The sequence below is a fragment of the Ciconia boyciana genome, chromosome 3 (assembly GCF_034638445.1).
Source record: "Ciconia boyciana chromosome 3, ASM3463844v1, whole genome shotgun sequence".
In the NCBI taxonomy this organism is placed as follows: Eukaryota; Metazoa; Chordata; class Aves; order Ciconiiformes; family Ciconiidae; genus Ciconia; species Ciconia boyciana.
Window position 1 is genome coordinate 81,417,729 of NC_132936.1, and position 12,709 is coordinate 81,430,437.

General features: G+C 35.5%; 1 protein-coding gene across 7 annotated transcripts in view; it reads left to right on the forward strand.

The window, feature by feature from the left end:
* ERMARD (ER membrane associated RNA degradation) overlaps positions 1–12,709 on the forward strand; it is a 42,832-nt gene that overhangs the window by 11,827 nt on the left and 18,296 nt on the right. For 3 of the 7 annotated variants that reach the window (XR_012041559.1, XR_012041560.1, XR_012041564.1), the window contains 8 exons: positions 344–427; positions 1,237–1,316; positions 2,135–2,263; positions 3,746–3,955; positions 4,898–5,011; positions 5,698–6,111; positions 6,644–9,139; positions 9,601–9,747. Coding sequence is in view for 1 of the 7 variants with exons in the window: in XM_072856286.1 (XP_072712387.1) it covers positions 344–427; positions 1,237–1,316; positions 2,135–2,263; positions 3,746–3,955; positions 4,898–5,011; positions 5,698–5,857 (777 nt within the window). In the remaining 6 variants the exon portion in view is untranslated. Of the gene's footprint in view, positions 1–343; positions 428–1,236; positions 1,317–2,134; positions 2,264–3,745; positions 3,956–4,897; positions 5,012–5,697; positions 6,605–6,643; positions 9,140–9,600; positions 9,748–12,709 lie in introns of those variants that run through there. The other 4 variants (XR_012041561.1, XR_012041562.1, XR_012041563.1 and 1 more) reach the window with 4 other exon arrangements.

The following is a 12,709-nucleotide window of genomic DNA, read 5'->3' on the forward strand; positions in this document are numbered from 1 at the left end:
ACTCCTTTCAATATCATGCAGCAACCTGTGAGATAAATCTTCCATTTATAAGTTGTAGCTCTTTTTAGTTTCTCAAGATATATTGCATTCTTCTGCATTAAGAAAGTACTCGGTTGCTTTTCTGTCAGCTGCTGTCAGGTTTCATAGTTAAAATGTGTCAAAGAAATTAAGCTTTAAACACTCACTGTGCTGATTACTGCTTTCAGCCCTCAGACATTTGGAAGTCTTTATTGACTTCCATACTATAGGTAGCTTGCATAAAACTAAGTATAAGTCTAGGTCTGCATACGATTAGGACAGTTTAAAGAAACTGTTGTGTATTGTCTATGATTTTGTAAATCAGGAACACATGGTCATAAAACCACTGATGAACTGTGCAAGTTGCTACCATTCTCGATTTCATCCAATTTCTCGACTCAAGAAACAGGTAGGTACTTCCAACTGTGAAAGCATTTCGGTCCTTAAAATTGGTCTAATTGTTGTCTTCATGCTTTGATTGTCCTAAGAAGTTAAAATCTTACATTTTTGTTAATGAGTTTTTTAGTTTTATCTTTTGGAATTTACAGTTGCTAAAATGAGATGTAATTAGGCACACTCCTGTTAATGCAATTGGTGCTGTGTTTGTGCTCTAGAACACTGAATAGCTTTATTCTTACCTGAATGTTTGCTGTTCTGTAGTTTTCTTAATCTCCTTGTGCTTTCTTATGTCAGGAACACTCTAGTCAAGTATCTAGGAATCTCGGATTAGGCTATAACTAAGGTTTTTATTGTATGAAAGCCAGCTGATTAAGATTCTGTCATAGTAGCAAAACCTACTTTCAAGTTTTGTAGTCGTTCTCTGCCGATCAGTTTATAAATTACTGAACTGCTTGAAGATGTTCCTCTATTGATTTGAGATTGCAGTAGACATGCTTAGTACTTTTCATTTTCAACAGCATTCAAACCGTATGTTACAAAAGTTACGTTAGTTAATTTTTTATATTAAAAAAAAATGGAAGAAGGAATAGTAAATTAGTTTATTCAGATGATGTTTTAGCATGGAAGTGTACGTCAAGACTTTTTGCCCTAACATGAACCTTAACAATTGATGTCAGCTTACACAATTATGACTACTGAACAAGTAACTTATGACCTGTTGCAGCTTTTTCTAAAATACACACTAAGACAAGTAAAATATGTTGTCCTGTCTGTCAAAGGCTATACTTTACGTAACATTTTTCATGATACATTTTTGAGGTGCTGGAATGTATGAAGAGCATTCACTTATGGCCTGAATTGCCAACAGTGCCTGAGGAATATGTTCGAACGATTAAAGGGTATGTATATGCTATTAAAAAAAGATAGTTCTCAAAATAGTTATGAAAAATGGGATTTGAGATGGTGAAATAATTCTTCAAATACGTTACTAGGAAGATGATGGACACCAGAGGGGTTGTGAGAAGATCCCTTTGTTCTTTTTAGCTTAATCTGTACTATACACATCAGTACAGATACTATAAAAACTATAAACAGTGTGCTAACTTGAAGGAAATAAGAAGACACCTGAAACATACAAAGTTGTTAGTGACTCCATATTCTATTTCTGAAGAGATGCTGAAGGTGCTGTTAGGAAGTTGAACTAGAGCTTGAGTCCATCACAATAAAAACAAAAAGATGGCTCATCAGATGTAAAACAGAGAATAATTGCTTATTCTGAAAAGGACGCGGTAACCAAATCAGTAGAAGACTTTACACAAGATATTTCTTAGAAAAAGAATGTAACATCTCTTGTTATTTGAAAAGGAGGAAGTCATTAATAATATCACTGGAGGAAATTGTACTTGTTTAGAGCGGAGAGGTGAAAATTCAACGCATCTGGCACATACTCAAAATGCTGCAAGATTTTGATGAATGAATAGAGGATTAAAAGGGGTTCAAAAGACTGCTGAGACTGAGAAAATGTTGGTTTTAGTTGGAGAAAGAAAATCATGCTTCTAAGGTGGAGGGAAAAGAACCATAATATCAGAGAGTGAGAGTAGACATTGAATACAGTGCTGTCCAAAAAATCTGCATCTTGATCTATGCCATTTGAGAAGCAGTAAGTACTACACAGTTTTATCATCTCAAATCTTAATTTTTTTGTTATGTTTTTAAGGTTGGAAGGAAATGCTGAAGCTAATACTTTCATTTTGATGATATCTGAAATTATATCTCAGTTGCAGCAATATATGCCCCAGAGTTGCTGTAGTTCAGGTGATCCAATCAATAGTGTCCTAACAGAGAGGTGAGTTTTATGTCCTCCTGATTCCTGCTGTCAGCTTCTACATGTAGCCCAACACAAGAGCTCTCAAACCTAAGTTACTCATTTCCCTGGTTTAAAACAATGCTTGAAATGTTGCATGCACTTTTCTAATGTTGCTGCTGATTTAATCTAAACATCTTAAGAATGCAGCTGAACTACATCTTTAAATGACAATGAGACATTGTAGATTTGGGACATTATTACAGTAGAGATTTTACTTGGAAATTAGCATTAAAAAAAATCATTTTTCTTTCAGACTGGGGAAGCAAAATGTTTTAAATATTTATGTACGGACTAGATTAAGTTGGGTTTAATCTGTGTGCTAAAACTACATCAGAAATACGTTTTAATGTGCTTGGTGTCACAGCTGTGTGTGGCATTTAAAATAGTAATATGCCGCTACATAATTCTGTTCTTACATGCTTTAGTGTCAAGATTCTGAAATAGAAGATACCTTGTTATACTTGTTGTCAGACTTGGAGGTGTGCTAGTTCCAATTATATCTGACTTGGAATAATGATCAAAACAATTTGACTTCTAATTGGCACTCTTATAGCAGTCTTAAGAGTCCCATGACTGAATGAATATGTTGGAACAAAACTCTCCTAATCAAACCCATTTGTCAAAGGCAGGATAGTGCAAAGAGGATTTTACCTGTTGCTTTACTTATATAGCATATGCGCCTTTTGTTTCCTACCCATCAATTTGCACTTTTCTCATTTATGAAAAAGAAGCCTAATTACTGAAGTGTTAAACCATTTTTAGAGTTTTCTGCCTTTATCGCTTTTAGTCACTAATATTTTGCTGTCTCAGAGATAATGTGAGCATGAGAGAGATTAAGAAACGTTTCTATAAGAACAGAGTTTTTGAAGTGATGTGTGACACATTAGGTCAGCAGATTAGAATATGACAGCAGAAAGATATTTGGGTGCTTTAACAAAGCATAATCTGGTGTGGTGTTGATTAAAACAATGGCCTTACCACCTGCATTTTACGAAATGTTAAGTCTGCTGCTTTTTCTGCCCAGAAGAAGGACCACACACTAATGGGAGTACTAATTAATACAATTTGTTTGAGTGAGTTTTATTACGGTGGATGTTAATTCATTGTGAATTGAACTATGGTGGGAGGCTTCAACCGCAACCTTGCTGTGATTTGATGTGTTCAGTGTATCATTTCAGCCAGGCAGTTTTGTTTATTGTGGTTGTATTTCTTTGATCTGAAATGGGAAACATATTAATCAACAGCAGTTTTGTATTAATATTCAGTAAAGTGATAGAGAACACAGTCACTACCCCTACTACATAGATCCTTGCTTTTTTTCAGTCATGAGGTAAGAGTAATCTTTTTCCAGGTTTTCTGAGTTAAAACATTATGAATCAAACCACACCGAATATGAAACGTATCTCATGTTAAATCCAGCTAACAAAAGATTGAAATTAACAATTCCTTCCTGTTTTGGAGGCTGTTGAATGAACTTTGTGATATGCGTATTTGCACACTTTATTCTCCACGACCTGTTCTGGAAATATTGGTGGTGCTCCGTAAAATAAGCACACAGTGCCATCAAGTGTCTGAACAAGTTATTGCCAGCACTGAGCTGAGATATAAACAGTGGATGAATAAGACTCTACGCTCTCGCCAGAGGCATAACTATCTACGAATGTTAAACAGGTTGGCTGATGTTTTTTCTTTACTTTGTGGTTAGGTTTATGAGAGAGTGGCTGAATGCTGCTGTTGCTAGCTTTCAGTGATTTGTCTTAGAAGTTTAGAGTCAACAGTGTTCATGTGTTTTTGTTAACCATTTCAGCGTTAAGTGTCAACCCAGATTTCTATTATGTGCTAATATTGAAATAACAAGAAACTCTCAAATTGGAGAATAATTTAATAGGTATTTTTAGCATCGCTAGAGATTACTTCACTGTAAATTATAAGCTTTCAAATAAAAGTATCATTTAAAATGTTAGATTGTATTTTTTAGTTGCTAGCTTTTCCTATTTAAGCATATAAATGCCATTCAAGTTTTAACTGAATGCAATAGGTTAAACTGATTTCAAGAGTCTACTTACTTTACTTCTGCTGCTTTTTATCATTATACCTGGGTCAGCATCTTTATAGATAGAAGAGAGATGGTTTAGTATTCCATTAATTTTGTTCCTATTCAGAAGTGTTTTCCAGGGATTTATGAATCTACTTTAAAAACTGGGAAAACTGTAAATATTGTATTCTTAGCCAGGTTATGTTCCTAAAAATGTTAACTATATTATTTAAGAAGCATAGCTTAAACTGACAACTGACGGTACATATTTGCAATTCAGTTGAACTCCACTTTATTATCTATGGAGTAATGGGTGCTGGTGAGGTTTCCTTTGGAATCTTAACCATATGTGTTTCTCTTTTTTTCCTCTTTTTGAGGTTTCATATTTTGTAGTCTTCATTTACAGTTTTGATATTTGCTCTGCTCTTTGCTGAAGGACATTTCATAATCTTCCCCCCACTATGCAATATCCAGCTATCTAGGATGGATGCCGAAGCCTGAAGAATTTTTTATATTAATGATTTCTATTTAATCTGGGTTTAGTTTTTTTATTTTAAAATACTTTTGCTTACTTCTAGCATTAAATTTTTGTCTCCGGTGTTGCGGCTCATCTTAGTGTTGATTGCTCTGGAAGTAGTCAATGTTCATTTGGTTTGTAAGAAGAATCCTTTTGATTATCAGCAGTATCTAAAGTGAGTATATAAGATTTAGTTTATGAAAACACAGGAAGTTGTACACATTCCTTTTTTGATCTGTAATATAAATCCTGTAGAGAAAAAAATAAAAGGAACAGCATGACTTTTAGTAGATTGTCATCCTTCTTCGTATTATTATAGTCATCATTATCTCTCTGACAATGTTCACTCAAGAACTAAAATAACTTAGTTGAAAATATATAGTCCAGTTATTCACATTTTTAATTTTTATTAGACTCTTCCTTAGTTTAGATAGAGAACAATCACACACTCTTAATAATAAAAACTATTAATACATAAAAGCTGTATTTAGTATGTTGGTAATTTTACTCCTTGTGTGTCAATTAACAGATGGTTGGATATCATAGGCATTGTGAAACATTTGACTGAGAAAGGAAAGGAAGCCATTTGGGGAAAATTCTAGCACACATTTTATCACCGCATGCTTTCTATGGCAGTGTTTAATTGCAGTTCTGAAAATCATCACTTTTTACTGTGAGAGTGAGGGAGTGGTTCTCTTCTAGAAGTAGAAGAAACCTTAGTGTATTGATAATCCTGAGGGATATTTGGAAATTTGGAGACATTAGCAGCTTTAAATCAGGCATTGAGATATTTTTCTTTATTTCTTTTTTTATTTTTAAATCCTTTAATGAGTTTTTCTTCTTTGGTTTTACTTCTCGTAGGTTTTTGAAGTCAGTCTTGCAGTATACTGAGAACTTGGTGACATACACAAGCCCCGAGAAAAACAAATGGGATGAAACCATGGAGCTTACAGACAAGGCTTTGATAAAAATAAGGAAAATCAGTGACAGAAAGCTAATGTTAATGCAGCTAGCTACATAAATTAAATGGGTTTAAGATTATTTGGACATCGTTATATCTTAAGAGTTCTGGAGTCCTCAAGTTTTACAAATCTAATTCAAAGACAAACTTCATCAGTCATTGTCAAATTTTGGATGCAAAATTTAGTCTTTTTATTAGAAGGCGGCTGTTGAGACGAGTTGAATGATCAAGCTTCTGAAGAATGGACTGTTTGCCAAATCCAGTGAAAAAGATTTACTGTGAGCTAAATCAGGATGATGCAAGTTCCACTTTAAGTATGTTATGTGTTTTGTAGCTTGATTTTTTTTTTTGTGGTTTTTTTGGTAGTTTTCTATTATACTGAAAATATCTAAGAAAAGAGTGGGAATAAAAGCTCTGGAAAATTTTAAATCCATAAAGTAATTTTTTACTTTGAAATATACTGGAAATAATGTCAGACACTGTGATCAGCAGGTTAAGAAATTATGAACATTTAGCATAAAGTAGTGCTTATTGGCAGCTGTGGTTGTTGTTATTAGCTCAAAATAGAGTCAGGTCTTGCACTGAGGTAGAGGTGATAGCACAGTAACCAGTTGTTTATATACCAGGATTTAAAGGAGGCAGGGTGGAATAACTTTTGCACCATATGTGTTTCTTTCTTTTGTTTAATTTCATCTGCTCATTCTCAATACATATCTAGTTAGTGAGTTAATTTCATGCAGATTAAATATTAACACTCACATGCACACACTCACAGATGCATATTTATTGTGGTTCAAAGAGTTATCCTCTTGTTGCACACCACATTCGAGTAATTTATTTTTTCAGAATAAATTCTTCCCCTTTCTCATCGCCAAAGAGTAGAATTTCAAAGGAATGCATCATTTGAAGAACGGATTCACAGAAGACCACCAATCTCTGTCCATTTGCTTTCTCCTTCTGAGAGTAAAACCAGAGGGTAATGTCTGGAGAATGTTTGGGTCTACAAAGGATTAGAGATTCAAGTTACATTTTAATAAGATTCTTTGCAATGTTTCCTGACTGGAAATCACAGCGAGAGAATTACTAGTTCGGTTTATTCGGTGTGGGGGATGGATATAAACTAAGATCATATTGCTTCCTTTATGCTACTTTTGCAATATATTGTGTGTTTTTGAAATTTAACTATGTCACTTTCCAAAGTTTTTTGTTACTATGGAACTAAATGATGTGAAGAAGTGTGAACTAGATAAGAAAGATTAAAACTAGGAATAGAGAATAATGAATCAAATGCGGTGTATGAGCCACAGTCTGAAATTTCAGCTTTTTTTAACACCTGAGTTGGCAAATCCTAATTATATTTTTGAAGGCTTATTTTCTACCCATTGACTTTGCTCAGACATGTTAACTTCTGATAAATGTAGCTTGGTAGTGACAATTTTTGATGACACTTGCTTTGATGGTGATAAGTACTGTAAGGGGATCGGTGATAAGTATTGTAAGGCAAAAAATTTATTTAAGCTTTACATATTTATTATAGGAAAGAGATCAAGAAATGAAAACACAGAGCCATGGTTTAAAAGTACATAAACAGCTGACACGCTTTCTCCTTTTGAAAGTATGTTCGAGTACTGAAAAGCACTTTATAGACCATAGATGTATATTTTCAACAACATAAGTTCTCCTTTTGTTCCTATATTTAAACTCTGCTAAAATGATCTTGCATGCTGTTCTTTTCATATGCTTTTACCTAAGATGGAGCACATTGACAGTGTCTCCTTTACTAATTAGTGTCATAGATGTGATTTGCTGCTTTAAGTCTGCAGTAAGAAACATGATGGACTTCTGGCAATTTTGTCAAAGATGCTTTTCCAGTTTGTTTTTCGTACCTCTGAAGCTCTCTGGTGGGAACGCTGCTACCATCTATCGTTAGACAAATCTGGAGCAGGCTGGGACAGTCCAATTTATTCTGACTTAATGCTGTCATTTGCTGCATGCAGGGCTTATGGTTTCTTCCTGCTGTTAAAAAACTTGCAGAATAGAGCTGCAGAATAAGTGTATATTCTACAATTGACATTGAAGAACAAATGGCAAGAGACATGGTAAAGATCATGGGGTTTGTCCTTTATCAGTTATTTGAAATGACATCTCCACTTCAGTTATTTGTCTTTGCCATCAGTTTTGGAGTCACTTTGAGTTTCAAGATATTGGAAAGAATCTTGACTCTGAACACTCAGTATTCCTGAGAGCAAAAGAAGCTTGGAAAACCAAAGACATCCAGTGGGTACACGCATGAGTAATGCTGACAAAACACATCACGTTTAAGTGCAAGTGCTCTGATTTTTGTTGTCCTGAAGGGAATTAATTCTGGAGCTGAGCTGTCTAAAACTGCATAGTCATCCATTCGGCATTCAAGTAGTTGTTCAGTCTTTTTTTCAAAATTCTTTCATTCTTGAAATTTCAAATATCTACAATTGTACTAAAGAATGTTATCTTTCAAGTGTGGTATTTCATCCAAGTATTACTTGTATCTGTTTTAATTGTTGGCCTTGCTCCCTGCGGTCTGCCTTTTCCTGGAGTTAGTATCCACTCAATGAATCTATACAGACATAGATGTGGAATCTGCAGCATCCTCTTAGGAAGGTGGTTGAAATATTTTGTTTACCTGGATAATGCTGATGAGGGAGTGATGATTCTTCAGTCAGTTCTTCCGAGTTCAATTAATTTATATGTGTGTGTGTGTGTATTAATTAAAAATAGCTGAGAATTTGTTTCTAACTTCCTGATCTTACAAGCTAATGTTAGGCATCCCAACTCAAAGAATTTATGACAGAAGTCTTGAAAACATGGAAGAAAATCAAGTATACATCTTTTTGGCTAAGTTATTGGAATTCATTTACATCTTCTTGAATATCCCATCTAAATTAGAAGAGGAGCATCTCTAATGATTTTAGATTTTCAGAAGTGAGATGCAGTTCCTCTGCCTGCCTTCCATCTCAAGGGGAGTTTTCAGGTGAGAGATTGTATTAAATAATAAGAAATTGAATGCTCTTAATTCAAATTGGAATGGATATAGTTTTCAAGTAAGAGTAGAGATCCTTTGCTGCTTGCATTAGAACTAGCGAAAATTAGTGTTGTAGGAAGTTCTCTGAATCCGTTGTCTCCATCATTATATGAATGTTTTTGTTCATATGCATAAACATTTGAAGAAAAGCCAATCTCCGAAATAACTATGTTGTAGTTGTGTGAACATTTGTGGGTTTTGGTATCTCCTAGGGACCATCAGGATGAACTAGAAGGTTAGTGAGGTGGGCACTGCACAACTACAATGAAACATCAATTATGGTAGGCATCTGTGTGTGGAAACAAATCTTGTCCATTATTTTCTCTCTATCATTCTCTAGATAGTACTCTCCACGATGATGATACAGAACCATGTGTTCTTACACAAATGCAACAAAAGTGGCTAAAAATACTTAAAACCTTTTTGAGGCTGTCATTACTATTGCATTATACAGAAACATTTTACATGAGGAGGTAGAGCAACAAATTTGATTTACTTGATCTTTTAATACTTATCATCTAGCTGTTTTCAAGCAGCCTGATAGTCTTTGAAGTGAACACATGGTGGCAGTGTTTGGTAATGCAAAATAGCATTACATCCTGACATTTACTTTCGTCTCTCTTTTCTTAGAATGTGCATGAAGAAATCAAATTTTCTTCTGATTTCATCAGCTTTGTTATATGTGTATTTAATTGTGGCCGTTGCATCTTGTGAAACTTTTTTCTCTCCTCCTTTGTTTCAGATCACTTTTGGAGAAATTGAACACCTCTGAAAAAATGTTTTGCAAACAGCATTTTATTAATTAGATAGAGGTTCATCACATTCACCACATTACTTGCTGAGGACTTTCCAAATTTGCTAGAAGTTCATCAACTCCCCCTCTCCTCAGGTAGTTTAAGAGAATGAGTTCTTTGAATTTAATAAATAGTTTATTTTAATAAATAGATTATTTTAATGAATTATTGTTTATTACAAAACATAATAATGTATTGACATTCCTAAAATAAAAAATTCCAGATTTTCCTTTGTTAATTGCTGTGATATCATGAAAAATCTTTTCTCAAAAGCAAATTATATCTTTTGAACAAAAATAATAATTGTCAAGGAAAGTGTTTATTGAGAAAATTGCTCTGAGGTCTCAGCCTTATTGCTGTAGTAATGATTTTTCAGTCTGTTAAAACTGAAATGTGCTATTCATATGCCACCCTGTGAAGAAGATATAGTTGAGCATTGCTTGTTGGGTGGCCTTTGAAAACCTTGTCCACAGTAGCACTTTCAAACCATGCAGAGAGGTTGCAGTTAAAAAAAATTTTCGTTCACATGAAGTAATTTTTGTACGCTGTGAAATCTTGTGTAGAAATGTTGGAACAGCCCCAGCAGAGCTTGTTTTTGCCTTATACTACATTAGTGCATCTGGTCCATGTATGGTGTATCACCTTTTTTTCATAAATTGGTCTGCAGATGCGGAGCAGATTCCTGGCTGGCGTAAACTATCCCTATCCCATCTACTTCAGTGTGGATCCTTTACTCCACTAAGGATCTGCCCCGTGCTGTTTGGGTTTCCCTTGAAGTGGATTGGTTCCTATCTGTGCTTCTTTTTCAGGCTTGCGTATTTTCAGGGGATTGGAAGAAAGAGCTATGTATTTCAGATAGAATTGCTGTATAGTAAAGCCTAATTAATTTAGCGGCTTATTTCACAGGGAAGTGGGGATCATGTGTGGGATTTCACAGCTTCATATACCAAATTCTTAATTCTTTAATATTTTTGTGTTTTAGAAAGAACTTCACCTAGAGTAGAAATGAATTTTCTTTTTGAGGCTTTTTCAGGGGCAACGCTATAGTTAGATCACCTGATTTTTGCTTTTTAAAAATTTTCAAGGATAAATGTAGATCTGTTATTTAAGAAGTCTTTTAAGTCATATAGATTTTCAGATAGAAATTGACTGAAAGGAAAATGCCTGTTGTTTGCCTTCCCTGGGCCCCAGGCAATAGGATGTAAATATGGGTAGTGAATACGGTGTGAGATCAAACTGGTATTTTTTCTGAAGGTGAGAATCCAAGACAGTATATACAATTAAAGCCAACAGCCTTGCTTACCAAAAGGAGTCCATGCCTTCTGGCATTCTCCACTGAATACCTCCTCTGTTCCTCTCCCATGTATATGCATCTCACAGTTTCTCCACAAAAAAAAAAAAGCGTAGTAGACCAGCCAGCGCCAGTTTGTTTTCCATGTTTTCTTTTCTCTGTAAGGGATTAGTTGTAGTAACAGATTTTGTGTGCCAGAAAGTGGGTGAACATTAACTATTGTGTCATGCACTGATCCTTCCCACAGCCCTGCAAAATTTGAAATGCAGGAATGGTTATTCATTAACATTTCTTTGTGTCTACAGGAAGTACATTTACTATGTAAACATGTTTTATATAGAACATACAGCTGTTTTGAACGAGCACTCAATGAAACATAAGAGTACAGTGCCTACACTGCCACTTCAGAAACTCTGAGATACCACAGCATTGTGTTTTGGAAGAGCAAACACACAAAGAATTTGTCTGGAAAAACGAATGGTGGAAGTTTCCATTAAAAAAAAATCCTTTAATTTGTTTGATTGTTTTGTATCTGAAAAGCCTGGACACTGAACTATTGATATGCAGTCAATATTTAGAAGTGGGGTGGGTGAGGGCATGTTTCTGAAGTTCCTTATGCTGATTTTAGTAGATATCCCATTAGAGAAGGAAAATTCAAGCACCATCAGATAGTCCATTTTTAAGAGACTGTGGAGTTGCCACCGGAAAAAAAAACTTACGGTGTGGAGAAAATGTGCCTAGAATAGCTAGAAGAATCACGGGCCTCTTATCCTGGGAATGTCAGTCTCAAATTTGGGAGGAGCTTTACTAGTAATGCTACTTCCTTGTGTAATAGGTGGAATTCTGTCTAATACACATCTCTGCAAGCAACTTCACTAGCTAAACTCCACCTTAAATGCATTTTGTGGAGTGGGACATTTTCTGAAAAGGCGAGGAATGTTTCTGCTTCCCAGAAACAGCAGTCAAACAGAGTGTTTTGGCTGGGCTGTTGCCTCTAGGTGACTGAAGCTGTTTTGCCCCTTCAGAGCTGTAGGATGGTGCATTTACCAAGGTACTTCTCAAACAGGCTGTACGCTGTAGGCCCTCCCGTGTACCATTCCTAAGGACCACAGGACCGAGTAGCATAGGTGTGCTGTGGAGAGGGGTTATGTACAGCATACCAAGCCCTTGGACAGCTCTCCACTGCGCAAGGGGGTAGATGTTGAGGTATCGAGTTAGCCAGCATTTGGACCATGGGCTGGTATACTGTGGTTTTGTGTTTGACCTTTAGCTGAGATAATCTTTGCTCAGAAAAGCCCAAGATGGGACAAGGGGGTCTTGGTTGTCTAACCAGTCCTACGTGCATCTTCTACATGTAACTTTTATTAAATGTTAAGGAAGGGGAGGGCTTCTAATTGTTTTAATGGGAAAATAATAATACTCTTAAACCGTCAGGATAGTACAATGATAGGAGATGTCAATTAGATGAGCTCATAAATTTTGGACCAATGGCATCTGTGCAAAAGTGGAAGGTTAATTCTATGCAGTTGGTAAAGAAAAAGTAACCAAAAAAAAGAAAAAAAAAAAAGCTGCCGTTGACCCTTCAGGATATAATGCACTTGTGTCAACATGGACTCTGCCCAAACATTGTTCTGCTGTGGAAGCAGCTGGATGCCCTGCCCTCTGGTTTATATAGCACCAAAGGGAGGGGGTAAGGAGAGATGAGGTGAGGGAAGAGGGAGGGGAAAAAGAAGCAGGAGAGAAGATAAAGCAAACCCAGCTCACCT